The sequence below is a fragment of the Schizosaccharomyces pombe genome (genome assembly GCF_000002945.2).
Source record: "Schizosaccharomyces pombe strain 972h- genome assembly, chromosome: I".
Taxonomy (NCBI): domain Eukaryota; kingdom Fungi; phylum Ascomycota; class Schizosaccharomycetes; order Schizosaccharomycetales; family Schizosaccharomycetaceae; genus Schizosaccharomyces; species Schizosaccharomyces pombe.
The window spans coordinates 4,582,298-4,606,475 of record NC_003424.3 but is presented as its reverse complement, the minus strand read 5'-3'; the positions used below and the strand labels follow the sequence as shown (position 1 = coordinate 4,606,475).

The following is a 24,178-nucleotide window of genomic DNA, read 5'->3' as shown; positions in this document are numbered from 1 at the left end:
CAATCAACAAAATTATTTCGTTTTGTTGAAAAACGAGCTGTTACAGGGCAATAAGTGTGAAAATAATCTATTTCAACAATTGTCTAGTACGTAGTAACAGAGTATTCAGTATGGCTTTCGACAAGTTCAAGTTTAAAATTGAACGAGTGATATTTGTAGTTGGTTGGTCGTAGCAATTTTGTGAGACAATGAAGTCAAAGTCACGTTACCCCGAATAAGAAGTCTTAAAGATAAGGAGCTGCTAAATATGTGGTAAAAGATATTCTGCACCCGTTGATAATTCGACGAATTTAGCGAATGTTAGTTTGTCAGGATGTCAGGTATGTATATATATGGAAACCAATATTTTAGCGTGGACCAAACGAGCCTCGTCGGTGAAAAAAGAAGATAAAAAAAATTGTGGATCGATTTTTTTGAGACAAGTTTATCGTCCCAACGCAAATTCGAAGGCGGACGATATTGAGATAGATTTGAGAAGCGGAACTAGCGCCAGTTTTGCCGCAGCTAGTAAAAGGGGACAGGTTAGGAACACATTTTATCGGGTAAGGAGATTTTCCAACAACTCCTAAGTTGGGACTAAGCAAAATTCAGGAAGGGTGGGAAATTACAAAAATAGCACGCAAGAGATGAGAAGTAAGAGTCTATTGTGCTAGCTGAAAAATCCCGTAGGCAGACAAACCTACGAATCGCATACAGGTGCAGAAATAAATAAATACATGGCGAATTTCATTATTAGAGAAATACGTGAATCCTAAACTTTAAACTATACTTCGCGCCTAAGAAAACATTTTTAGACAAAACAAAATTCATTGACCTTAAAACGGGTACTTTTAAAATAAGTGCACTAAAGAATAATCAAGCTCCTCTGCGCACAGTATCTCAACCTTATTAGAAAGAAAACTTGCGGAATTACTCATTAAATAACCAGATCATTTAGAATCACGAAGTATGGAGGGAAAACAAATGGCATTGGTATGATTTTAAATACACAAGCCTCCATTACTGTCTGAGCCTCACTCTCTGGAAGCCCTCCAATCGAAACGTTACTTTATGGAAAGAAAGGCATTATAAAATGTATCGATGGGGTATGCTGTGAGTTGTAAATGATCATTGCTGACATATATCATGTTGATCTGATAAAAAGTCATATGTTACAATGGTAGAAACTCGAACGAGTGCTCGGTATATTGAATATACAGCACTACTTTGATATTCTCGGTATAGATCGGCAATTTGCAATATAACAATTTATAAATGGTAGGTCACTGTAGTTCAATATTTCAAGAGTATCTAGGTTGCCATAAAGGTTAGCGTGGTATTGAGAAAAGGATGAATATTATCAAGAATTGACTCCGTAGATCAGTCTTTATCTATTATATTTCTTAATTGTTCACTGCTTCCCAGTCATGATTCACAGATCGACAATTGACTTAGTGTCGGCCCACTAGTATTGTAGCCAGCTTTAAAGAATGTCTTGTTGGTCTATACTAACAACCATAACACTTAGAACAATAAACTAAATCGCAATCTTAACAATTAAGTACAAGCGCTAATCCGAGCAAGGTAGCGCATTCGAACCTTTAACGAATCTGTAATACAACAGAATTCGTGACCTTTATTTTTTTAAAATATCTAACAACAACCTGTGATTGTCGTAAATGCTTTTCTAATTATTAGTTCATGATAAACAGATTTGTAATTCTTTAGTTATAGCACCTTAGAGTTCTGTGCTGTAGTATAAAAATTATTGTAGTGTGGAAAAATTGATTAAAACATATGTGAAAAGCAAAGCTTTTTCCAAAAAAAAAAAAAAAAAAAAAAAAAAAGAAAATAAATTAATAAATAAATAAACTATTACAATGAACATACTAGACTGCAGTAAAACCCTTTCCATCTAAATATTTTAAATATGCAGTATTCGAATTTTTCTTTTACTTAAATAACCAAAAATAAAAATAATTCATACGTATTACAACATAAAACAAGCAACAATGTTTGTGATTTAATTATATACGCATCGCCTTCTTCATTTAAAATACGTATGTGACGGTTCCCTTGTTTGGTTATGCACATCTATTTGTTTACTTTTTAAATATTGGAATAATGCTGCTAATGTAAAGCCTGCGACCTTCATTAACTGTTAATCATTAAAGAATAGGGTAAAAAAATCATCAAGAAACAAAATAGTCGGTGATAAAGCAAAAAAATTGCATTATGTAGTTTTGTTCCGATATCTTGTTTTTTACATTTTTAAACGGTACTTCAAAAATACAATGCAACCACCGAAGACTTCAAATAATTTAGCTTCTGATAAATAATTTTAGAAATTTATTATAGTAATAATTTAATCTACAAATTTCGCAATCAAATATTAGTTTGGATATATGAAATCGCTAATTTTTGGATATTAGGTTATTCAGGTTATACACGTTAAACAGCAATTTAACACTTGCATGCAGTGTCCAATTTTAAATTAGCTTTCATACAAAAATTGGCTGCTATAAATTATGCCTGCAAGATAGTGTGATATTATAGAATTTTCTTCATTCTAATATTCTTTTGTAATGTTACTGAAAGAATTTGAATAACATTAAACTTCTATATTTTTTCTGAAAGTATGCAGGTGACAGTAAACATAGCTTCTAAAAAAACAAAGAACCCTTTTAAATTTAAGGAAAATGCTCAGTTGTAGAAAAGAAAGCATGCATGTCTTAAATTGTATTTTTTTTGACAACATTCAATAACAAATATAAAAATAAATTTGAAAATTTTGTTTATGCTTGCTTCTTTTTCGCTTTGATATCTTGCATCCACAATCCGAGTACGTTAATATTTCTCGATTGTTTGCCAAGTGATCTATTATTCAAAATTATTTATTTTTCTGTTGAATTTCCTACTGAATAAGCTTATATCGTTCTAATGGTGTACTCGAAGATATTGCATAAATACCATCTCCAAATTGATTGTTATTATTATTATCTTTCTTTTAATAAAATACTTCTACGTTTTTTGAACCATCTTACTTTGCTTTTTGTATCTAGAATTGAGGAGCAGACGCGATTTACTTAATGTATGATCGCATTGAGTCGAACGTGTTGTTAGTTGTCAACACTTACTTTATTTTCATAACCTCACATCCAGTTTGCTTCGTCAAGCCATAAAGTAGCGAATAGCAATATTAAATTGATTTGAATGTTTAGAAATTTAACTTAAATTTTTTATTTCATTCAAACATCGTCGTCATTTTCCAGATAATGAAATATTGGCAGGCAATTCTATTTTTCCTATTTGGAATCGCTTTCGCGAACAATCTTAATATTCCTTGGAAGGTAAAACAAAATTTTTTTTAGGCTTATTTCAACCATAACTCGAATAGTCTTAGTAAGCCTGTGAACATGGATTTTATTCGACTTAAGAATATAAATCTACCTTACTGAGATTCTTTCGGAGAAATGGTGACAAATTCAAGTGTTTCTAATCTAACAATTATTTAGGCATGTCCTAATTACAAGACATACTCTGGAAGGAGACATTATCCAGCTACTGGCCCTTTGAGGTTACCGTTTCAACGACCAGCAACATCATGCCGTACGTTTCATTCTAAATCGGTGGAGCAGACTATTGAAGATGTGAAGGAGCAACTTGAGGATGAAGATTTAGCACGTTTATTTGAAAATTGTATGCCAAATACTCTTGATACTACAATTCGTTGGCATGCCGCTGATTCACATAATCCTCAAACCCTAGTAATCACTGGTGATATTCCTGCCGAATGGATCAGAGATTCTGCAAACCAGCTTTTGCCTTACTTACCTCTAGCTAAATCAGACTCACCATTAGCGACGTTGATTCTTGGTGCCATACAAACGCAAGCTGAAATGTTAATCCAGTTTCCTTATTGTAACGCTTTTCAGCCTCCTAAACAAAGCTTTCTTTCAGGAAACGACAATGGACAAAGTGATCGTGTCACACCAGCTTACGATCCAGCAGTTGTATTTGAGTGTAAATATGAATTAGATTCCTTGGCTTCATTTTTAAAGCTCTCCTACACTTATTGGCTTTATACGAAGGATCAATCTATTTTTACTGTGAAATGGCTTGCGGCTGTTGAACGCATAATTCAAGTTTTAGAAGAGCAGTCTTCTCCATCATTTGACGAAAAGACCGGTTTGCCTAAGGACCCAGTATATACTTTCCTCCGAAATACCGATTCTGGTACTGAAACTCTTGGCCTTGCTGGAAGAGGTTTTCCCCTTAACGCTAATGCATCTTTAATACGCAGTGCTTTTCGTCCATCTGATGATGCCTGTGTTTTACAATACTTTATTCCTGCTAATGCCATGATGGTTGTGGAACTTTCACATCTTAATCAAATGTTGCAAGCATCAGGTCATGCAGACATTGCTAGAACTGCTCTCGTTTGGGCCAACAAAATCCAAAAGGGTATTGACCAGCACGGCATTGTCGACCATCCGAAATTTGGCAAGGTATATGCGTATGAAGTAGATGGTTATGGCAGCATTTTATTTATGGATGACGCCAATGTTCCTTCTCTATTGTCTTTACCTTATCTTGGATTTGTAGAACGTGATGACCCTGTATATGTTAATACGAGGAAGATGATTTTATCTTCAGAAGGAAATCCTTACTACCTTAAGGGAAAAGTTATCTCCGGTATTGGTGGTCCTCACATTGGTTTGAGGAACGTTTGGCCCATGAGTCTCATTGTTCAAGCCCTGACTTCTGATGACGACGATGAAATCATGTCTTTGCTTGATGTTTTAAAGCATTCAACTGCTGGTTTAGGCTTAATGCATGAGTCTGTTGATGTTTCGAGTTTTAAAAGCTTTACTCGACCCTGGTTTTCATGGGCTAATTCATTATTTGCCGAGTTGATTTTAGATTTACTTGAACGCAAGCCTCACTTGTTAAAGAAGAATGCATCATGAAACTCATGATTATAAATAATTATAACTTTTGTGAATCAATTTGGACTGTTTAGATGCAACTTCGACTTGACTGAACTGGAGCTACTAATCTCATAAAATGGATTGGATTCAAAAAGTTTTATTTGATATTGTTTTAATGAAATTTTATGCAATTTTCTCATGTCTGATTTTTTATACTATATTCAAATTGTTACGACAAACTATTTATGATGTCCACTATTGGTTTAATACAAGCCGTCTTTTGTTAACATTAAAAAGAAGGTAGAATAGAGTAGCAAATCCTTTAATTATCTCTACAACTTTTCTTATAAATGCTTAAATCTAGACTACAACACTAAAATTCGTATGTATTATTGCGATTCTCTCACTTATCATTCATAAGATATCCTCAGTATTATTAAAGTAATTACTAAAAATTACGCAGCTATCACTTTCTAATTTATATTTAGTCAAGAAATAATGGAAGTGTTTTCGGAACAAAGAATCTCAAATAAACTATAAATAGACTATCTGACTAAACTTCCATCCCCGTTGGCCAGACTCATCCTTCCCCATTCTACTAAATTAATAAAGAAAAGAAAAAAAGCAACTATTACTTTCTTCTTTTCCAATATTACTATTATATACATTCGCATACTCTTGATTTATTTACTCTTACGATTCTCGTATTCGTTTTAACGAGGAGATATATTGTTAAATTTAGTTAAGGCATCGTTGGAAATTTTACCTACAGTTTCGCATTACTCGGTGGACTCTGTAAGTTAGATTCAGAAAATGTCAGACTAGTGTGTTTGAAAAGGGATAGCCTTCTTAGAGCACAATGGATTCAGTCAAACCTATTGTCAAATTGGAGCAAGCAGGAAGCTCAAACTTAGAGAAAGCTTCTTTGCTTCCTTGCCATATATCTTACGACGGCCCTGCGCCCGTTTTCGAGTATTTTCATGACAAAATCCAAATTTCGAACAATACGCATTCGAAAACAACAGTATGTTTGCGTGGACGCGAATTAAATGGAGAAGAACTAGATCTTCCAGAAAACTATACAGGGCAAGTTGTACTATGCGATGATGGACTAGAGAATGACGAAACCTCAGAAAAGGAAATCCCTGAATCCACCTGGTGTATCAATTCAACGTTCGAAAAAGTCATGTTGTGGAATCGTGACAATATGAGGAGCTCAGAAAAAGATCAATGGAAACGAGGAGTCCTTGAGTGGATTCAATTTGCTTCCAAGGTAAAGTTCAACTGTAGTTTGTATAATTAAGGATATATTGTTTACAAATGTTCATACTAACTTCGACCAGGTCGCGGACACCAAATGAACTCTCATCTTACTTTTGCTGTTCATCACTAACAGTTCTCAATATTCCATGTTGGATATTTAATTACTTCAAGGAGATGCTGGCGCAGGCATCCGTTGGGATCATTTAATAAGCGGGAAATTTATCGAATCTTCTGAACTCTTTAACTTTCAAAGATAAGCATCTATGAGCAATACCCGAATACATCAAAAATCCTTTATTTCTAATCAACAATAATATTGATTTACCTTCTTTCTATATCTTCTTAAGAATTTCAGGAATTTTTCGTTACCTACGGACGTTACCTTGAGAGTAACACTACACTTATCAGTTTTGGTACAAACCTAACAGCTATTGTAAAGTATATCCATCTTGATTGTTGAAAAATTGGACTTGCTTTTGTATTTTAATTAACAAAAGGGAAGTAATAGCTTTATTTATCAAACAATTTCCTCGAATTACACTCCAATTATTCGTTCTTTTTGTTTGGGTGTTAGTTCGATTGTCTACTTCTGTTTATCATTCTCGCTTTTCATGTTCGAAAAGTTTGTATTTTATGGTCGCTTTCTCTTTTTTCTTCTTTGTTGATTTACTTTTTTTTGTATGCTTTCCAATTCTACATTCCATGAACATCACGCAAAAAGCCACTTTCACAATAATGCCTGCCAAAGCAATGCGTCTTCGTCTGCCTGTAGAGCTTCTGAGGATCATTTAGTTTCTTCTTTTCCTAATGACTCTATAATTGACTTGCAGCCTTCGCGACCTGCCCCAGAACCACCAAAAAAGAAGTTTGGATACTATGCTCGTCGTCTGAGTGGTCACTTCCTTTCATTAATTCATGGGTCTGGTAATAGTACTCGTAGTCCTCCTTTCCATTTGCAAAACCAAAAATCGAATGGACAATCGGAAGTCTGGCATTCATCTGATGATTCAGGCAGTCCTAAACGACTAAATAGATCACGATCTTCAAAAGAAGACATGTATAGACGCAGGAGTTTACATGGACTACCATCGTTATCTCGTAGAAATTCTAAAAAATCTTCTACTCTTTCTCGATCAATATCTTTACACCTCAGAAGTGAATCAGCTCCTATTTCCCTCCCCATTCATCTATATAAGTCTTACTCCTATAATCATAGTCCGAGCAGTCTTCCAACTGTTCTTAATTCCCAAGCATTAAGTTCTCCCCCAGTCCCCACTACGCCTGATGAAGTTTCAACCAACAGACTTTCATCTTCTACTTCCTCAATGAATTGCCGAAATTTAGTACCCGATAATTTCAACATCTCGATTCGTCCTAATACTACTAACTATCGGTCGTCCATACAGGAAAACTCAAATGGTAACAGAGATAGCATTTCACCTTCCGCTTATGATGCTCCATTACTACACAACGTAGATACACAATCCATAGATGGGTTTGTGTCAGTAGCTTCGCATTTTAGCAGTGCTTCTACTGCTGAAAGTCTGGACGATGGGCATTCCGCAACGACAATACAACAAGGCGATGTTTCTTCGTATCCTTTATCTCGATCTGTCTCTACTCCAGTTCCTATGTCTCCAATTAGTATTAGTCCTGCCAAGCCTAGTCCACAAAGCCCAAAACTTTCACAATCTGCTGTCGGTCATCCAAGTAGTTCAATCCCTGCTGCAGCTATGCATAAAGTTTCATATTCTGATGATCTAATGCGTTTCGTTGCACGAGAAAAGTATTACCTACAGATAGTAGACTGCCTTTGCACACAAAAAGATCCATTGTTCTTCTATACCGACTTTACCAAAATATGCCAACAAGATACAGTTGGAACCTACGTTGCTCGTCAAACTCTGGATAAAGAAGTGGTTGTAATTAAACGGTTTGACATTTCAGCTGTAACTCATAGGAGGCTTTTACTCGAAGAATTGCAGCGATTATCTGGTCTCTCTCACAAAAATTTAATTCGTTATAACGAGAGTTTTTGGTATCTGAACAATATTTGGTCGGTCTTTGAATATAAAGACCCAAGCACCAAGTTGTCAGCTTTAATCCCCAAATATTTTTTTAGTGAGTTAAACATAGCTTCCATATGTTATGAGATAAGTTCTGGTCTTGCATTTCTTCATAATAGTGGGATAGCTCATCATAACCTTACTACCGAATGCATATATCTCACGAAAAGCAGTTGCCTTAAAATTGGCAATTATGCATTTTCTTCGCCATACATTGAAAGACAGACTAACCGTGGAGCAGTATCTCATGTTCCTGACTGGTTAATTGAAAAGAATTATAAAGAAGGATTTATGAAGGATGTTAAAAGCTTGGGCTTAGTTGCTCTTGAAATTTTTCAAGGTCAGCCAAACTTTTTTCGTAAATCTATTCAATCCATCCAACTAACTCCGAATGCAAATGTTTTAGTCAACCGAGTTCGTGGATTAATTAGCCAAGAATTTAAGGAATTCCTTTTACAAACCTTGCAAGCCGAAACATTACAAGGCCCTAATATCAATATGTTGTTGGAAACTTCTAGTTTTTTGGAAAAGCGACAAACGCTCAATTTTGAAATTTGGTAAGTTTTCAGTTTTGGAACACTTTTGTTTATATCCAATTCTAACCTTTTTTTTTAGCCTAAACAATCTTAATTTGCGAGAACGAAAGGCATCTCGCTACAGTTATCTATGATTACCAATGAAGAAAATCAAATTATTCGCCATAGAAAAAATATTGCTAATTTAATAACCCATTAAATTCCCTCCTTACTTTTAAAAGGAAAAGTTGTGTTTGCTTTGCTTGTCAGTAACTTGATACTATACGATGTTGCTTAACAACAAAAATTGGCTTTGTTAATTGAATGTCATATTATCATTTGTGAGTTCAATAATTTAATTATCATTAGTGAGAACAATACGAAAAAAGTTCTTATGTTAAATGGATGTAACAGACATAAATGCATAAACTGAGGAAGGTCGTAAAAAGTAATCATTTTATGGATGCTTTGGGCACAAATTTCTGCACTTCAATCGAATTCCTTTGTGCCTCTTTTTCACACCAGCGCTCAAAATTTACCAAAGACAACAACCTAGACTCATTTGATAATCCTTGAGACTTCAATATACTAACGTTGGCAAGGTTTGCAACACGCTCACGTTGGCTGTAATTCAAAACATTTTTCAAGGCAGGGCTGTAGGAAGAAGGAGGAAAACATAAAAGCGACATTGTCAACTCTAAAGAATTCAAAAACTTTTGATTTGAGGGTGCTAAAGGTGCTAAATTTTCATGTGCAAAGTTTAAACATCTTTCTACCGCTAAATCAGAGGTATCTTTCTCTTCAACAACTTCTCGTATCAATTCAAGCAATCTCAATCGTAATAATTCAAACAGAAGTTCTGAATTTGTGTCCAAAATCTATGTAGCTGTTAACTCGTAATCCTTACTTGCTTTCAGCATACCTCTGGCTCCAATTCATTCAGTTTGCATATTGCAGAGTTAATTGAACCTGATTTAATTAACTCGCAAATCTCTAAACGTTCTTTTACATATGGAGGAATATAATAATCCGTAATTTGAGCTTCTTCAGCAAATGTTTTTGCGGCTTCTTCGTCACCTTGAATCACCAAATAATCTAAAATCAGCGAATTCACGTCTCTGTACAAGCAATGATTAGTAACCATCAGTAACGTTCAGCGAAGCAACTATTTCAGTTACTTACGAATTATCGATATGGACACTTTTTGTCTGTTTCTCCCATTGTTCTGCGTCCGAACTTGAGCTACCGCTCATTGAAATATCTAAAGAAGAAGTGCCTACCATCTTTAAGCTCTCGTGAGAGAACGGTAGCAAATTCTATTCTATCCTAAACAAAGAGACCTTTTAAAGCTACCAAAAGTTATGACCGGATAAACGAGCCTCAATTCTTGATAAAAAGAAATTTAACGAAATTTATATAGGATAGAGATAGTAAACCCTTGAAAAAGGCAATTTGAAATTCGAATAGCCTGTGCAATGCTAAAGATTGAAGTTGCAAAGTAGCCATATCGCTACCTCAAAGATATGCCGTTTACCAAAATGCAACGCAAACTTCTAACTTAAAATATAATGTACTCTAACGGCGATTTTTGGTTTCACTACAACGCTGTATATAAACAAATTCAACGTTAGCTATGATTTTAATAGAAAAGGAATTTGTTTTTCTTAACGTTATGAACTACTTTTCGTATCAATAAATACAAATCTTTTTCTCATGTGTTACGTGCATTATTAATGGTCAAAACATTTTCTTATATTCTACTTAATTGAAGTATCTTTATAAACTCGTGCTCCCTAGTGTTTTTAAAGAGTTACGCATCTCAAAAACGTTTCATTGGTTTTTTATGTTTCATTTTTTAAAATAATATAATAGAATAAGGGCGCAACGAGTCTTAATACTGAAAAAAGTTGGCTTCTATCAAATATAAATGCTATGATGAGTGACGAAGATAATACCTATAGTGATGATGAAGAATGGTTAGATTTAGATCTTGGTCTCCCTAATAATGATATTAAAACTGCACCTATTTTAAATTCTTCGCTCCTTTCATCCGCCGTACATGGTGAAAGGTTGATTCAAGAACGACCAACTCATGATTTTGGAGACGTTGAGGCCACCGTTGATCGAACGGTTGAAAAACGTAGCCGCTTAAAGATCACTTCCGTTGATAGAAAGATTCGTCTTCAAATTCATCAGTTACACTTACTCTGTTTGACTTATCATCTTTGCACACGAAACACTTGGTGCGATGACAATAGACTAAATTATCTTGTGAAATATATTCCTCCTGGTATACGTGTCTCGCTTCATCCCTCTTCTCAAAAGTCACAAATGATTCGGAACAAAACTTTCCTACACGGGTTGGCTGGACTCGTCGAAGTTTGGAAACGGAAATATAAAATCACTACCAATGGATTAAGAAAACCGAATTATGGTTTACTACAAAACAATAGCCTCATCTCTGAATCTTTATCCCTTGAGGAGTTTTGTAAAAACTCAAAATTGCTTTCCGGTAGTAGAGATTATGGAACCCAGTTATTTGCATCTATTCTTCGTAATTTAAACGTTCCAACTAGACTAGTTTTTTCACTACAAGTTTTATCTTTTCGATTTAAAGGTGCCATAAATGAAGCAAGTAGTCATGAAATTGTTCCGGCATGGTCTCAGCAAATGGAAAATGATTCATCTAGCGATATCTCTGAAAGTGCACACATTACTTCTAGATTTCGCAAACGTAGGAAAATCATACAGCCTTCTTTTTCAAATCTTTCACATCTTGATGCCTCAGATATTGTTACAGAAGATACAAAACTAAAGGTAATTGATTCTCCCAAACCGGTTTTTTGGGTAGAGGCTTTTAATAAAGCTATGCAAAAATGGGTTTGTGTTGATCCATTTGGTGATGCTAGTGTCATTGGCAAGTACAGAAGGTTTGAACCGGCTTCCAGTGACCATCTAAATCAAATGACTTATGTATTTGCTATTGAGGCTAATGGGTATGTAAAAGATGTTACCCGAAAATATTGTTTACATTATTATAAAATATTAAAGAATAGAGTCGAGATTTTTCCCTTTGGAAAGGCTTGGATGAATAGAATATTTTCTAAAATTGGAAAACCAAGGGATTTTTATAATGACATGGATGCTATAGAGGATGCGGAATTACTAAGGCTTGAACAATCAGAAGGAATTCCGAGGAATATTCAAGATTTGAAAGATCACCCGCTTTTTGTTTTGGAGAGGCATTTAAAAAAGAACCAGGCTATTAAAACTGGTAAATCCTGTGGAAGAATCAACACAAAAAATGGGGTCGAATTAGTGTATCCACGCAAATATGTTAGCAACGGCTTCTCTGCTGAACATTGGTATCGTAAGGGTCGTATCATAAAGCCAGGAGCTCAGCCTTTAAAACATGTTAAGAATGGAGATAAAGTATTACCCTTGTATGATGAAGAAGCTACGCAGTTGTACACTCCGAAACCGGTTGTTGCGAACATTGTTCCTAAAAATGCATACGGAAACATCGATTTATATGTCCCTTCAATGTTGCCATATGGAGCATATCATTGTAGAAAACGTTGTGCTTTGGCAGCAGCTAAATTTTTAGAGATTGACTATGCAAAAGCAGTTGTTGGATTTGATTTTCAACGGAAGTACTCAAAGCCTAAATTAGAGGGAGTTGTTGTTTCTAAGCGTTATGAAGAGGCTATCGATCTCATTGCAGAGGAGATAGACCAGGAAGAAAAAGAAGCAGAGGCAAGGAATGTAAGAAAGACTTGTCTTTTATTATGGAAGCGACTGATTACAGGCCTTCGGATTCGTCAGCGTGTATTCGAAGAATACGGTTAATTGATAAATTCGATTTTCCTAATCTACGAGCTCAATGATGGAATCATTTTACAAAGTACCTGGCTACACATTCTTAGTGTTATCTACATCAAGGTTGTTATTTATTTTTTATTGTAATACGAAGTTTGAATTGTTATCATATATTTCTTTGTATATATATATTAGTACACAAATAAAGATGAGCGATCATGACTTTAAAATTCTATAGAATTCAGGGGTCTTTAATAAGTACCTTTATATTGACATAAATTAAAATAAAAGATTGATATTATCCAAAGAACAATGCTTGCATTTTCTAATTACCATCAAAATTCAGATTGCTCGTCAAACTCCATGAAAGATTTAGAATCAAGCATGCTGCAATTGAAATCCTTCGTTGTAGAGTAAGCCAAGCGAGGCAACAAACCTGCCAGCCATGATTTTTTGTAACTCCATTGAGTGGCATTTTCGGTGTCCCAGTTCCAATAAAACCAGCCCCATGTTTTGTCAAATGTTTCAATTTGTGAAGTAGCTAAAGCATATAGAAACTTTCGATAAGAATCCTCGTAATTTTCGGGGTCCTGATTTGCGAAGTCGCAACGACAACCAACTTTTTCAGAACAACTGGCAACACCTCCATTAGGAGTAAAAGTGCCGTCCCATCGAGCACCCTCTCCAACATTATTTAAAAACTTAGCACAATCTGTATCCGCAAGGCTCCACTCTCCTATAATCGTCGGTAATTTGGCCTTTAACTTCATTTCTTCGTTCCATGACTTACATATCACATTAAGTTTATCTTTTGGCCTCAAACCAATTAAGAAATCATTAAAAATGATATACCTATGTACATCGATAAGTATGTTTGGGAAGTGAAATGGATCAAAATGATCTTCCCAATTACCTGGACCACGAAATCCATCACTAAGTGATATTAGACCTGTAAAATTAGATTGGCGAATTACCGCATAGGCTTGCTTATGCCAATCAGTAATTTTGTGCTCATCAAGAACGAAGAAATTTGGTTCGTTAAGTGCACCGTATATTGTAACGACATTTCTATACCGTTTCTGAGAGAAAAAAGAAGCAAGTCTTTCATGAATTTTTAGTGTGAATTGAGAATTTTCCTCGCCTTTCACTGTGCCATCCAACCACTCCATTTGATTCAAATATCCACCGTGATTCCAAGAGTTTTGGTTACCAGGTGCGGCGTGTAAATCAAGATTAACTCTTAATCCTTGCTCACGAGCCCATTCGATAGATCTAAGTAGATATCTCCACCCAATACCCGAGACATTAGTTATTTCATTACTGTAAAGAATCCAATATGGAAAGGTAATCCGAACATGATCCAAACCTGCTTCCCTAATTTCGTAAAATGTTTGTTTCGTGACAAATGTATTGTAATGGTTCTCAATAACGCTGGTGGCATTTTCCCCCAAATATGCGTGTAGACTCAATTCATCTTTTACTAAGTATGCAGTTTCATTTTTCACTTGGAAAAAAGATGGAGTAATAAATGGTTCCATTGAAAGCCATCCACCTAGATTTACACCTCTAATGGGAAGTCGACCGTACGGAAAAGGCTCGTTCAAAGGAGGGACATTAGGATTTGCCTGAACGGAATCATCATATTTATCAAATATTCCCATTGTATATAATCCAGCGAACGTTTCGTTCGTAAAACTTGTATTGAAATCAGATGTATCAAGCCAAGTATTGGTGTCCAAAAGCGAGTTTTTAGCCCATTCAGGTACTTGAGTGGAATTAAATATCTCATCAATTATATTTACGCCTAAATTAGTGGTTTCCATATTTGTGTCTTTAATTTTTCGATCTGACTGAGCGTGAGGAATAATAACTAAAAATATAAGAGGAAGAATAATTGACAGGAAAACACATAGGGAAACAAAAAATGTAAGGAGGATAGTAATAAGAAGAGCCTTCTTGTCAATTTCTCTACACCTTTTAGATGTAAAGTCATCAACACCGAGTGATTTAGAGTCACAAGATGACTCAGCTTCTAAAAGATTGCTCATATTTTATCAATAAAAAGAAAGAAAGATATTTTGATCCAATTATTAAAAGAAGGAACTACCGGGCCCTTGACAAGAAAAGAAACAAAGATAATGATACAACTCTTCAAAGGGAGGAAAGAAAGGAAGAACGTGCTTCAAACAAAAAATATGAACATGTAGTCATCAAACAGTATTTAAATTGCAAAACTATTACAATAATACCGATCCATCATTGTGACGTTAGCGGTGGAACATGCATATAAGTTAGCAGTTAACAAGTCATAAACATAATAAAAAGTTAATAACAATCTAAAAATATAAGTAAATTTCCAATAATTAAACGTAAAAGTGTTAAGTGCTTTCTGAAAGTTTTTGACGATATTCGTCGATCATTTTATCAACCCGACTTTTTTCTTGAATAATTTTTTCCTCTTTCAATCTCTTAGTACTTTGAAAAGAAGTCACTTCCTCCGTAAATGTTTCATGCAAAGCTTCAATCTCCTCACGGCTTTCCTCATATGACTTGGAAACTTCTTCCAGATCTTTACAGGCTTTAAGAAATTTCTCGTAAAGTGCCTCATAAATCGCCAAAGATACCAAGTTATCATTGGGATTTTGCAATGGTAAATCAGTTTGATAACCAATATTAGTTGTTTGAACTTCAGGTACGGGTATGGGAGGAAGTTTATGCTGCTTTAAAGCACGCGGAATCGGAGCTTGTAGATCGTGATCTTTCATTACATTTAGTTCAGAATTAAGGTTGAGTGTAGAGGAAGAATACCCATTATGTGCGGAGTGAAAGGCTTCAGCTTGAAGTGGTTGCAAATCATTGGAGTTAGGTGATTGATTAGAGTTATTTTGGAAATTATTTAGCGTAGAGTATTGAGAATTTTGAAAAGAAGAGACTCTGTTGTTAGTAGTGTTTTGCTTGTAGTTTACGCCATTAAGAGGTCCTTCAGAAACGACCCGCCTTGTTTGTTTTGGGGAAGGAGGATGGTGCAGCTGAAAAACTTCCCTAGCTTCAAGAGATAAATGTTCAACTGCATGATAGATTTCAAAAACATAACCCCTCGGTGCTACGACAGCCGATATAGAAGCAAAAAATTGGACATGTTCCTGATAATCTCCACTGAGTTTAGGAAGCAAAATTTGTACAATCGAGAAAAAAACAGACAACATTTTTAGCTTCATTTGAGAGAATTCAGAGAAAATATTTTTTAATTTTTCATTACACTCTTTTGGTGAGAAAGAATAAGCATCGTAATCGATTTGTTGAAGTCGTTTACAGAACTGCTCTTCAATTATATAACCAGCTTTCTCCGGGATTCGATCCTTTACATAAAATAAAAATGATCCAAATAGTATTTTGGATGGAACAGATTCTAATGAAAGCGATTGATAAGGATTTTCTGCAATCGACGTACTGAGACAAACCATTTCCTTTTCCTCGTCTTTAGAAAAATTTGCTAGAACATCTTCAATACTGTCTTTAATTGAGAAAGCCGCTTCATAACGTTTTAAACCAAAAACCAAATCATCGTAAACAGCGTCTTGGGGGGATTGCTTTCGTAAACTTTCTTGAATAGGCGGATTAGGCAATGGTTTTTCCATTTAAATATATCAGAAAAGTAAATTTCAATCGGTATGGAACACCCAATCAACAAATAGTAGATAAGCGTTTCAAGGAAATCTTCACTTTAGAATTGCGTTGTAGAAGTTTGAAACCAAAATTCGTCTAGTTGCTTAAACAGAAGTATTTACGAATAGAGAAAAAATTTGAGATTGGATGGATGTCTCACCATAAATTGCTAAGTATTTTAACTAAATAAAGTTTCCAAATCATGAAGAATTTGTTAGACACCAATAAAACATTTATTGAGCGTTCGTGGATATGTTTGATCTTATATGGAGCACTATGTATAAACACAACTCTAGTTAGTTTGAAACTTCATTGTTTCATCATTTATTGATTCCAAATACATCGAGCATACAGTAATGTCAAGATGTGTTCATTTTTATAGCTCAGCAATTCTACAATAGCACTTCATTAATGCTAAACACAATTTTTTCTTCCATTATAGTACACCGTTATAATATTTGATCAAGTGGATAATTCAGTAGAAAATGATTTAATTTTTTTTGCAACTGATATTTTATAGTAAGGAATCCTTCCAAAAAATGTTGAAATTAAAGATATTCTTTCTATAAAACGCGGCTTAGCCAAAGGAATGTATTTTCTATCTTTTATTTTTGTATGCAACCAAAAAGTACTAAAAACTAAATTATGACTAGTTTTTTCAATCACAATCCTTCGGCTTTCATAAAATTCAATATGACATCGTAGCAGCCTAAGAAAATAGCACCTCCTCCACTTAACCATAAGACTCGAGGAACTATACCTTTGTAAAGAGCAAGAAAGCCTTCATGGGCAACTATCGATTTAATTGTAAACACATAAGAAAGTCGCTAAACAAATTAGTATCAAAAGTGTATATCAAGGTAGTGATTCACGCGCAAAATTCTTTAGTTTAATCAAAAAATCAAACACATACCTGCTGAGATGTCATAATTCTCGTTTTAACAACATCAAATGGAGTTGTTAAAGCAGCGGCTATTCCACCTGCAATGGAGCCCGAGATAGCTGCTTCATGAGCTAAATTCTTATTTCGAGAATGTTTAATTCTCCATTTCAGTTTCAGGTGCTCCCAAATTGGGAATTGGATTAGTGTGAAAGGGATTTCCCTTGCAATAGTGATTCCATAACCAGCATAAAAATCGCGCCAGACATTGTTAGATTTTAAAATCGTTTGCAAAATATTTCTAGATGATAATGTTCCACCAGAAGCTTGTGCTCTTTGCTTAATTACTTCTGTAGGGACTCGAACTATACAAGCCGCAATTTCACCTAGAGAAGCTGAACACATATGAATTTGGGGATCTGATAGTCCAAGGCCAGACTGGGATAATCTGGATTTCATGTTTTCATAAGTAGTAAAAAATAAAGAGGCTAGTAGCGTTAGTGAGTTAGTTTATTATACACTTTGTGAACTTTGTAATATATTATAAGAGGTAATTTAATAAGTGTCTATCGTTTGTTAAGACCAGAGAAAGAAACCATACATTTAGATTACTTTCTTTCTTTTTTTTCATACCTCCTGGGGCACTGCCAACTAGTATACTGCCTAATCCCCGATATACACCATGAAACCCTCCATTTTTTACAAATCCTCCTTTTGCTTGTAGTCTAGTTTTAAGTGTATCAATAGGAAACAAGGATAGATCAACTGCCAATCCAGCACAGATTCCTGCCTAGAAATTTTTGATTAGTCCTCATTATAGTTATTTATGTTTGTTTTGTTTCTTACACCCAGAGCTTCAAAAAATGACATTGCTGAATGGCGCTTTGAGGGAGTGAAATGACACGTTCTAAGAAGTTGGTGTCGGTTCTTACCATGAAAAATATGAATTCTACCAAATTGACATACTTTGTTGTATATAATTAATTTGCTAAATACATCCCAGTACAAGCATATATTCCAATACATAATTTCTTTGATTCTACATTGCACATTCACCATCAAGTATAAAAAGGAAAACGAATTACTAAAAACATAGTTAAAAATCATCTGATGTTTGATTTGAATTTATAGCGATAAATACTCTTTTATATGTTGCATGAATTCAATATTTTGATAGTACAATTACAATAATAGCTATTGTTGTTTAAAAGTCACCAAAGGTTTAGTGGATTCTTTCCTTATGTAATGACTTTTCTGTGTTGCATGAATGTTTATATGATTAGAAAAACTCAAAATCAATGGATACTATCAAATTGAAAGAATTCTATAACAGTCTTGTTAGTATACGACGAAGGGTTGGTCACAGGCGGCTTGGTATGAACACTTTGTATTGTATCATAATTAAGACTAATAAGTTAGGGATAGCTGTGTCTGGGGGAGTGGACAGCATGCTACTTTCTTGGTTCATGAAGGAATCGCAAATTATGTTTGGATGGCCTAATCAATTTATTGCCTTTGTGGTTGATCATCGAATTCGTAAGAATAGCACTGAAGAGGCTTTACAAACAATCTGGAATTTGAATCGTATGTTAATACCAAATGTTTATCTCAACATCAATTGGGGTAATGATGATGTTCACTCTTTAACAAACCTTGAGACAATAGCTCGAGAGCATCGATATCAAGTTTTGACTAGAGCTTGTATTACACACAATATCAGGCATATTTGCACAGCACATCATGCCAATGATCAAGCAGAAACCATATTTATGAGATTGCTAAGACGTAAACCCGGAACATGGGGTGGATTGTGTGCAATGAAACCAGTATCGCAGATACCAGAATCTGACTCAATTTGTGGGGCTTCAAATATAGAACTGTTACGCCCATTACTTCCATATTATAAGGTAATATAAATTAAATTCGCATTGTGGATTAAACTTTTATGCTAACCTATGAATTGAAGAACCAAATATTAAATACCGCAAAACAACATGGAATTGCTTGGGAAGAGGATCCAACAAATGCTGATATAAATCTCACCCCTCGAAATGCAATACGAAGATTTCTAAACCAACATGCCGCATTGACCGTAGAGGCTACAAAACTAGCTACCGCGTTTCAGTCCTTACAGGTGAACATAGATAATAAAGTTGATGAAATACTAAAAGATAATATTGTGAGCTACCATCAGCCATCTGGTACATTATCTTTATGCTTTTCAAAAAATGAGCTCAAAAAGCACTCTAATCTTACTAAGGAAGAATTGCTCTTAAGGTGTCTAACATTGACTACAAGTTGCAGACAGATTAAACGATCTTCTGTTGTAAGCCTTTGTAATTCAGTTTTTGATGGAAAAAAGCTAACAATTGCTAAATGTCTACTCACTTCCTCTTCTATAAAGGACGACACTAAATTACAACTCCAAATTTCCAGACAACCATTTAGTAAAGCTGAATTGAAAAAAAAAACTATAACCATAAATCCTGATCGTTATGTTTTATGGGATCACAGGTTTTGGATAAAGTACAGTTGCAAAAATACACAGACTACACTTATACTTAGACCGTTGCTTTCCAAAGATCTAAATTCATTGAAGGGATTTTTGAGTAAGGAAGAGTTTCTTAAATTTTGTATACAAGTTCCGGGCCATATCAGGTTTACTATTCCAGTCTTGTCGGAAGAAAACGATAAGTTAGTTGGAATACCTACTTTTGGGTTTAATTTTAGAAGTGATATTATCTCAAACTGTCTACACAAGTTCAAGCTTTAATTGCTGCTTGAACCATGAAATCAATGTTAATTAGAGATACAAGATTTGTGATTTAATAATGCCTCATTATTTATTTATATTATCACAAAGTCAGAGGTGAAAGTCAGATGCTCAGAGCATATTCTGGTGATAAATAGCACGACTGATGCTTACACACAAAAAGTAATACGCCCTTAAATTACTGGTGACGAGCGGTAAAAAAATGATGAAGAACTTGTATTATTGATCGTAAAAAAATAATTTCCTAAAACTTATAAGAGTTTAAGAAAAGAGCGTGTGAGTTGCTCTTGTAAAGTTTTAGAAAGTAAACGACTAGTAATTATTAGTCGTATATCGAGCGACAATGTATATGTATTTAGGAAGAAGGAAAAGGAAACAGCTTGAATCACCGTCTTAAAAAATATCGTCGCAAAAAAATTTCCAAAATTTATAAACACATATAAGTGTTTCAAGTATTTCTCATACGGATGCCACTAACGTTTTCCCAATTAATTTTCTGGCGAGTGACTGGAAGTTGACGACGCAATTCTTTAAACTTTTTGTCATTAAGTGAAGAAAGTTCAACGTTGAAGGACTGTTGAATTCCATTTTCGACTTGAGCCAACACTTCATAAAGCTTACTGGTCTCCTCGACTGTAGCAGAAATAGGACGGGATGCATCCAACCAAACATTTCCGTCTTCATAGTAATGAACACGAATATGCGACCTGCCTTCCAGTTTCTTTTCCGAAACGTTGTAATTGCATATACAGCGCCACGAACCGTTCCAATAGTTCTTGGGATTATACTTTGAAGAAACCAAAACAATTGTAAACGATTCCACTTCATCGCTTTTTTTGATGATTCCAAATGTTACATCAGATAGATAGTGATCCGAAGCAACCTTTTTAATTTGCTTTACTATTTCATCGGGAATTTTTATGGCTTCGGTATAATCTTCAACGTTTTCAGCTTCCTATGAATACTGTTAGCTATTTAACAATTATCACAAAAAAAAGATTTGAAAAATTTAACCTTACCATAGTTTCATAATTAATGGTAAATGATTTCTGTAAAACTTGATCATAATAGCGATTGCCCTCTAGACGATTATCAGCTGAAATAATTACTTTTTCGTCATCCGATATGCTGACAGAAGAGTTGTAGTCTTCATGATAAAGCTTCAGTTGTTCGTGAATTGCTTCCTCATCACTTAGACCGATGTCGCGTATATCTATTATATGCATTAGAATGTTGAGGTATTCAGCACTTTAACAAACCATGAACTACTTGATTAACTTCTCCTGGAGGAGATTCTCTAATGAGTTTGTAAATTGCCTCCTTTTCCATCTTTCGAAATTTCTATAATGTGGTGCGGACAATGGTGAATGGTAAGAAACGAATACGGATGGTGAAGACAATGCCGCAAAACTATCACCAAAGAGTTGTATAGTCTACCAAATCTTCCAAAAAAAGGAGCTATAACCTAATTTTTTTTTCTTTTTATTCATATATAAGTAAATATAGCCTCGGAGGTCGTCTGGTTAATCGCTTAGTTGTTCATTTGAAAATATCAACAATGTTAAGGAAGACAAACTTATCTAATATCACGACGCTTCTAAGAAGTGCAAGATGTATGAATAGAATGCCTCAACTTCGCTTCGAGCATACCAAAGGTGATTTAAAAAGGGTGAATCGCTCTTACGAGACTAGAGACGCAATGTTGGCAAGACTTAAATATCAATCTAGAAAACGGGGAATATTGGAAACGGATTTGCTTTTATCTAATTTCGCCAAAGATCAGATTGATAAATATCCAGTATCTCTTCTGCGAGAGTATGATCAATTATTAGATGAGCCCGATTGGGATATGTAAGTAAATGAACTTGATATACTTAATGTGCGCTATTTTAACGTCCAATTTTTAGTCTATACTGGTGTTCAGGAGAAAGGGAAGCACCTGAAAAGTGGAAATCGAGTCAAGTCTTCAAGGAATTGAGCAAATACTGTCGAAGTCAGAGGAATCATACACTTCGAATGCCAGAACTATTTTGAAAACGTTTCTTGTTTCTCTAAACTAATGTTTATTTTTGACGTTGACTTTTCAATAAAATATTAAAAAAAAATTCGTGTAATGATTAAAATTTAACAGTATATATAGATTTTTTTCCCTTCAATCTTACTTCTAAGAAACTTAGTCCAAAAATAATGTCTTTTATTCTACGATAGTCAGATGTAGTCCTAATTCTTAGTCAATAGGTAACACAATCTCTACTTTTTCAAAGCTTCAATTTCTTCAATTTCTTTTGGAGCAGCACTAGTTAATACGAACGGCTTGTCATCACCAACGATTACGCTATCTTCAATTCGAATAGCTATTCCTTGAGCCCATTGAGGCCATCCGTCTTCTTCTGGAACATATAGTCCGGGTTCTATGGTAATCTAAACCCCGTTTAGCAAATAATCTGAAAAGAACTTCAACTTACAACTTGGTTTTTGCGCAACGGTTGGTAACCATTATTCGTAGAACAATCGTGAATCTCTAGTCCAATCTCATGCCCAATTGAATGCGGATACAATATATCTGTAATCTCCTATAGCCAAGGAAGTTAGTACGAATATTTTGCGAAGTAGCAAACTTACCCGTTTAGTTCCATGAATGCCGACCTGCTTCAATTCTTCATGCATTAATTTAACACTTTCAAAGTGAATATCAGCCAAGCTCCAGCCATTACTGGTGCAACAATACTTAATACATTTCTTTTGCACATTCAGAACTGCTTGATATAAATCCCTTTGTACAGTACTAAATTTGCCGTTGATGGGCCAAGTCCTCGAGATATCTGTTACATAACCACCGAATTCCTGTTAAGCAAGTGTTAATTGACAAAAAATTGAAGGCACTTACACCGCCAGCGTCTACCAAAACCATTTCGTCAGGACGGAATATATCATTATTAATTGTGTAATGGATAGTCAAGCCATTCTTCTTTGTTAATAAAGCTTAAAGTAATAGCATTCAGCATTTTCAGGAATTGATTACTTACTTTTCCACCTGCTACTACAGGCACATATGCGGATCTATCACAGCCTCCAATACAAAACCGATAATTGAATTCCGCGGACATTTCAGCTTCTTTCTCAAATCTTTTCCGCATAATTTCCCTGTAAACATTTGAACTTATATTGGCTGCTTCTTTCATGCACTCCAATTCAGCCGTACTTTTAATGCTCCTAAGCGGATGAAGAAGTTCATCTACCGACCTTTGGGTTGAGGTTCTAAAGAGTTTAGTAAGCGTATCTTGTATGAATTCAGGAGCGGATGCAGCTGGCATTTTTGAGAGGTATCCGGTTTGGTAATTATAAAAAATCCTATTCGACTTTTTTCCTAGAGCGTTTATAACCGAGGAAGCTAGACTAGAATCATAAACCTAATAATTAATACCTTAATAACAATATGTTCGGCTTACATTTTCTATTTGAAATAATTTTTTCCCAAGTGTTGAACCTGTTCGAAGTCCTTCCCATTTCTCTATGTATGGATTCTTCGATGGGAGATAAAGAGAACAGTCATAACTTCCACTTGCTCCATTTTTAACTTGGAAATTGTTAACATCGATTTGTTGTTGAGTTGTACTTACACATTAATAGTACAGCATTTGGTTCCAAGCAACCTTTATTCAAAGTTAAAAAATGAAACTAAAATTAATTCTTTCGATTACCAGTTAAATAATAACTACAACGTTAGCGATATCAATTTTGAAATCTTACAAATTTGGATCCTGGTGGTATTCATAGCTTCAAATTGTTAATTCGTGTTACCAAAAAAAACCTTACAAAGCTGCACCACACATATGTCTGTAGATACTCGGTTAGACGTTTTTCCTCATGACTTTAAAGTGTTTACCTTACTGGAGCAGACGTAACGATCATAAAGTCATTGTCTTCTAAGAGAGAAGCGACTCGATCTCTCCTAGTTTTATATTCTTGCGCAGATATCCGAGGAGTTACTAAATTTAATTAGACAGCTGAAACATGCCGCTAGCTATGCTTACATTCACCAGGTTGTAAAATGTGTGGATGAGTCGAATCAGTAGCTTGTCCACATCTTAAAGCGCTTTTATTTAGATATGAAACATTGGAGTATTTATATTTAATAATTTGACTACGAAGCCGATAATTTGAGAATCTGTTACGAATAAAGAGAGTCCGGATATAACCGCTCATAGCGTGGTAATTGCAAGGATAGTATAAGCAATTATAATAAGCATCAATTGGAAATCTAGATAATAATGTAGTAGAGTAAA

General features: G+C 34.8%; 13 protein-coding genes and 12 long non-coding RNA genes across 25 annotated transcripts; 11 read left to right on the top strand and 14 right to left on the bottom strand.

Moving 5' to 3' along the window:
• Positions 1-113: 113 nt before the first annotated feature.
• Positions 114-1,765, bottom strand: SPOM_SPNCRNA.1004. The gene has a single exon (NR_149843.1). It is a non-coding gene; the product is annotated as a non-coding RNA, possible alternative UTR (long non-coding RNA).
• SPOM_SPAC1093.07 (uncharacterized protein) lies at positions 333-1,596 on the top strand (the record flags this gene model as incomplete). The annotated part of the gene is made up of 1 exon (NM_001356170.2): positions 333-1,596. One exon carries the CDS (start codon positions 333-335, stop codon positions 567-569), a length of 237 nt encoding a protein of 78 aa, NP_001343129.1. The 3' UTR covers positions 570-1,596.
• A 1,019-nt stretch (positions 1,766-2,784) lies between the features above and the next one.
• Positions 2,785-3,107, bottom strand: SPOM_SPNCRNA.4072. The gene has a single exon (NR_193433.1). It is a non-coding gene; the product is annotated as a non-coding RNA (long non-coding RNA).
• Positions 3,108-3,125: 18 nt separating this feature from the next.
• On the top strand, positions 3,126-5,198 carry mug157. The gene is made up of 2 exons (NM_001020076.3): positions 3,126-3,329; positions 3,495-5,198. The coding sequence occupies exons 1-2, from the start codon at positions 3,255-3,257 to the stop codon at positions 4,947-4,949; spliced, it is 1,530 nt and encodes a 509-aa protein (NP_594648.1). The 5' UTR covers positions 3,126-3,254; the 3' UTR covers positions 4,950-5,198.
• SPOM_SPNCRNA.4071 lies at positions 4,173-4,397 on the bottom strand. The gene has a single exon (NR_193432.1). It is a non-coding gene; the product is annotated as a non-coding RNA (long non-coding RNA).
• A 422-nt stretch (positions 5,199-5,620) lies between the features above and the next one.
• SPOM_SPNCRNA.1003 lies at positions 5,621-6,483 on the bottom strand. Its single transcript, NR_149842.1, has one exon. It is a non-coding gene; the product is annotated as a non-coding RNA (long non-coding RNA).
• On the top strand, positions 5,761-6,213 carry rnh203 (ribonuclease H2 complex subunit; the record flags this gene model as incomplete). The annotated part of the gene is made up of 1 exon (NM_001020075.3): positions 5,761-6,213. The coding sequence occupies exon 1, from the start codon at positions 5,770-5,772 to the stop codon at positions 6,211-6,213; it is 444 nt and encodes a 147-aa protein (NP_594647.1). The 5' UTR covers positions 5,761-5,769.
• A 116-nt stretch (positions 6,484-6,599) lies between the features above and the next one.
• Positions 6,600-9,010, top strand: tea5 (serine/threonine protein kinase Ppk2). The gene is made up of 2 exons (NM_001020074.3): positions 6,600-8,796; positions 8,855-9,010. Exons 1-2 carry the CDS (start codon positions 6,854-6,856, stop codon positions 8,907-8,909), a joined length of 1,998 nt encoding a protein of 665 aa, NP_594646.1. The 5' UTR covers positions 6,600-6,853; the 3' UTR covers positions 8,910-9,010.
• Positions 9,011-9,095: 85 nt separating this feature from the next.
• Positions 9,096-10,234, bottom strand: gid8 (ubiquitin ligase complex subunit protein). The gene is made up of 3 exons (NM_001020073.3): positions 9,937-10,234; positions 9,677-9,872; positions 9,096-9,632 (listed from the first exon to the last, which is right to left on the bottom strand). Exons 1-3 carry the CDS (start codon positions 10,035-10,037, stop codon positions 9,207-9,209), a joined length of 723 nt encoding a protein of 240 aa, NP_594645.1. The 5' UTR covers positions 10,038-10,234; the 3' UTR covers positions 9,096-9,206.
• A 146-nt stretch (positions 10,235-10,380) lies between these two features.
• Positions 10,381-12,876, top strand: rhp41 (DNA repair protein Rhp41). Its single transcript, NM_001020072.3, has one exon. The coding sequence runs from the start codon at positions 10,687-10,689 to the stop codon at positions 12,601-12,603; it is 1,917 nt and encodes a 638-aa protein (NP_594644.1). The 5' UTR covers positions 10,381-10,686; the 3' UTR covers positions 12,604-12,876.
• On the bottom strand, positions 10,759-11,088 carry SPOM_SPNCRNA.4070. Its single transcript, NR_193431.1, has one exon. It is a non-coding gene; the product is annotated as a non-coding RNA (long non-coding RNA).
• On the bottom strand, positions 11,299-11,682 carry SPOM_SPNCRNA.4069. Its single transcript, NR_193430.1, has one exon. It is a non-coding gene; the product is annotated as a non-coding RNA (long non-coding RNA).
• A 32-nt stretch (positions 12,877-12,908) lies between the features above and the next one.
• exg2 (glucan glucosidase exg2) lies at positions 12,909-14,621 on the bottom strand (the record flags this gene model as incomplete). The annotated part of the gene is made up of 1 exon (NM_001020071.1): positions 12,909-14,621. The coding sequence occupies one exon, from the start codon at positions 14,619-14,621 to the stop codon at positions 12,909-12,911; it is 1,713 nt and encodes a 570-aa protein (NP_594643.1).
• SPOM_SPNCRNA.1002 lies at positions 12,944-14,673 on the top strand. Its single transcript, NR_149841.1, has one exon. It is a non-coding gene; the product is annotated as a non-coding RNA (long non-coding RNA).
• A 278-nt stretch (positions 14,674-14,951) lies between these two features.
• nod1 lies at positions 14,952-16,310 on the bottom strand (the record flags this gene model as incomplete). The annotated part of the gene is made up of 1 exon (NM_001020070.3): positions 14,952-16,310. Exon 1 carries the CDS (start codon positions 16,209-16,211, stop codon positions 14,952-14,954), a length of 1,260 nt encoding a protein of 419 aa, NP_594642.1. The 5' UTR covers positions 16,212-16,310.
• On the top strand, positions 15,207-15,745 carry SPOM_SPNCRNA.4068. Its single transcript, NR_193429.1, has one exon. It is a non-coding gene; the product is annotated as a non-coding RNA (long non-coding RNA).
• SPOM_SPNCRNA.4067 lies at positions 15,962-16,747 on the top strand. The gene has a single exon (NR_193428.1). It is a non-coding gene; the product is annotated as a non-coding RNA (long non-coding RNA).
• Positions 16,683-18,006, bottom strand: pet801 (putative S-adenosylmethionine transporter). Its single transcript, NM_001020069.3, has 4 exons — positions 17,966-18,006; positions 17,753-17,909; positions 17,153-17,607; positions 16,683-17,066 (listed from the first exon to the last, which is right to left on the bottom strand). Exons 1-4 carry the CDS (start codon positions 17,987-17,989, stop codon positions 16,902-16,904), a joined length of 801 nt encoding a protein of 266 aa, NP_594641.2. The 5' UTR covers positions 17,990-18,006; the 3' UTR covers positions 16,683-16,901.
• Positions 18,007-18,052: 46 nt separating this feature from the next.
• Positions 18,053-20,167, top strand: til1 (tRNA(Ile)-lysidine synthetase family protein). Its single transcript, NM_001020068.3, has 3 exons — positions 18,053-18,493; positions 18,539-19,026; positions 19,086-20,167. The coding sequence occupies exons 1-3, from the start codon at positions 18,418-18,420 to the stop codon at positions 19,890-19,892; spliced, it is 1,371 nt and encodes a 456-aa protein (NP_594640.1). The 5' UTR covers positions 18,053-18,417; the 3' UTR covers positions 19,893-20,167.
• Positions 18,398-18,924, bottom strand: SPOM_SPNCRNA.4066. The gene has a single exon (NR_193427.1). It is a non-coding gene; the product is annotated as a non-coding RNA (long non-coding RNA).
• SPOM_SPNCRNA.4065 lies at positions 19,378-19,579 on the bottom strand. The gene has a single exon (NR_193426.1). It is a non-coding gene; the product is annotated as a non-coding RNA (long non-coding RNA).
• Positions 19,940-21,261, bottom strand: acp1 (F-actin-capping protein alpha subunit). Its single transcript, NM_001020067.3, has 3 exons — positions 21,152-21,261; positions 20,912-21,105; positions 19,940-20,847 (listed from the first exon to the last, which is right to left on the bottom strand). Exons 1-3 carry the CDS (start codon positions 21,219-21,221, stop codon positions 20,341-20,343), a joined length of 771 nt encoding a protein of 256 aa, NP_594639.1. The 5' UTR covers positions 21,222-21,261; the 3' UTR covers positions 19,940-20,340.
• A 43-nt stretch (positions 21,262-21,304) lies between these two features.
• emi5 (succinate dehydrogenase subunit Emi5) lies at positions 21,305-22,003 on the top strand. Its single transcript, NM_001020066.3, has 2 exons — positions 21,305-21,743; positions 21,800-22,003. The coding sequence occupies exons 1-2, from the start codon at positions 21,451-21,453 to the stop codon at positions 21,924-21,926; spliced, it is 420 nt and encodes a 139-aa protein (NP_594638.1). The 5' UTR covers positions 21,305-21,450; the 3' UTR covers positions 21,927-22,003.
• On the bottom strand, positions 21,965-24,106 carry icp55 (peptidase Icp55). The gene is made up of 12 exons (NM_001020065.3): positions 23,927-24,106; positions 23,779-23,881; positions 23,709-23,729; positions 23,643-23,669; positions 23,594-23,607; positions 23,513-23,545; positions 23,342-23,469; positions 22,919-23,302; positions 22,780-22,857; positions 22,515-22,736; positions 22,358-22,465; positions 21,965-22,313 (listed from the first exon to the last, which is right to left on the bottom strand). The coding sequence occupies exons 1-12, from the start codon at positions 24,096-24,098 to the stop codon at positions 22,143-22,145; spliced, it is 1,461 nt and encodes a 486-aa protein (NP_594637.1). The 5' UTR covers positions 24,099-24,106; the 3' UTR covers positions 21,965-22,142.
• SPOM_SPNCRNA.4064 lies at positions 22,018-23,455 on the top strand. Its single transcript, NR_193425.1, has one exon. It is a non-coding gene; the product is annotated as a non-coding RNA (long non-coding RNA).
• Positions 24,107-24,178: the final 72 nt, after the last annotated feature.

Coding starts and splice junctions, on each gene's coding strand:
- mug157 (NM_001020076.3), top strand. CDS start 3,255: ATGAAATATTGGCAGGCAATTCTATTTTTCCTATTTGGAATCGCTTTC. Junction 3,330..3,494: donor ATCTTAATATTCCTTGGAAG/GTAAAACAAAAT, acceptor ACAATTATTTAG/GCATGTCCTAATTACAAGAC.
- tea5 (NM_001020074.3), top strand. CDS start 6,854: ATGCTTTCCAATTCTACATTCCATGAACATCACGCAAAAAGCCACTTT. Junction 8,797..8,854: donor ACGCTCAATTTTGAAATTTG/GTAAGTTTTCAG, acceptor CTTTTTTTTTAG/CCTAAACAATCTTAATTTGC.
- gid8 (NM_001020073.3), bottom strand. CDS start 10,037: ATGGTAGGCACTTCTTCTTTAGATATTTCAATGAGCGGTAGCTCAAGT. Junction 9,873..9,936: donor AGTGTCCATATCGATAATTC/GTAAGTAACTGA, acceptor TTGCTTGTACAG/AGACGTGAATTCGCTGATTT. Junction 9,633..9,676: donor TGAATGAATTGGAGCCAGAG/GTATGCTGAAAG, acceptor ACAGCTACATAG/ATTTTGGACACAAATTCAGA.
- rhp41 (NM_001020072.3), top strand. CDS start 10,687: ATGATGAGTGACGAAGATAATACCTATAGTGATGATGAAGAATGGTTA.
- pet801 (NM_001020069.3), bottom strand. CDS start 17,989: ATGTCATTTTTTGAAGCTCTGGGT. Junction 17,608..17,752: donor AGTTGGCAGTGCCCCAGGAG/GTATGAAAAAAA, acceptor TAACGCTACTAG/CCTCTTTATTTTTTACTACT. Junction 17,067..17,152: donor GAATTATGACATCTCAGCAG/GTATGTGTTTGA, acceptor TAATTTGTTTAG/CGACTTTCTTATGTGTTTAC.
- til1 (NM_001020068.3), top strand. CDS start 18,418: ATGGATACTATCAAATTGAAAGAATTCTATAACAGTCTTGTTAGTATA. Junction 18,494..18,538: donor GGTTGGTCACAGGCGGCTTG/GTATGAACACTT, acceptor CTAATAAGTTAG/GGATAGCTGTGTCTGGGGGA. Junction 19,027..19,085: donor CATTACTTCCATATTATAAG/GTAATATAAATT, acceptor TATGAATTGAAG/AACCAAATATTAAATACCGC.
- acp1 (NM_001020067.3), bottom strand. CDS start 21,221: ATGGAAAAGGAGGCAATTTACAAACTCATTAGAGAATCTCCTCCAGGA. Junction 21,106..21,151: donor AGTTAATCAAGTAGTTCATG/GTTTGTTAAAGT, acceptor TGCATATAATAG/ATATACGCGACATCGGTCTA. Junction 20,848..20,911: donor CCATTAATTATGAAACTATG/GTAAGGTTAAAT, acceptor CAGTATTCATAG/GAAGCTGAAAACGTTGAAGA.
- emi5 (NM_001020066.3), top strand. CDS start 21,451: ATGTTAAGGAAGACAAACTTATCTAATATCACGACGCTTCTAAGAAGT. Junction 21,744..21,799: donor GATGAGCCCGATTGGGATAT/GTAAGTAAATGA, acceptor TCCAATTTTTAG/TCTATACTGGTGTTCAGGAG.
- icp55 (NM_001020065.3), bottom strand. CDS start 24,098: ATGAGCGGTTATATCCGGACTCTCTTTATTCGTAACAGATTCTCAAAT. Junction 22,858..22,918: donor CTGTAGTAGCAGGTGGAAAA/GTAAGTAATCAA, acceptor TTAACAAAGAAG/AATGGCTTGACTATCCATTA. Junction 22,466..22,514: donor GCATTCATGGAACTAAACGG/GTAAGTTTGCTA, acceptor CCTTGGCTATAG/GAGATTACAGATATATTGTA.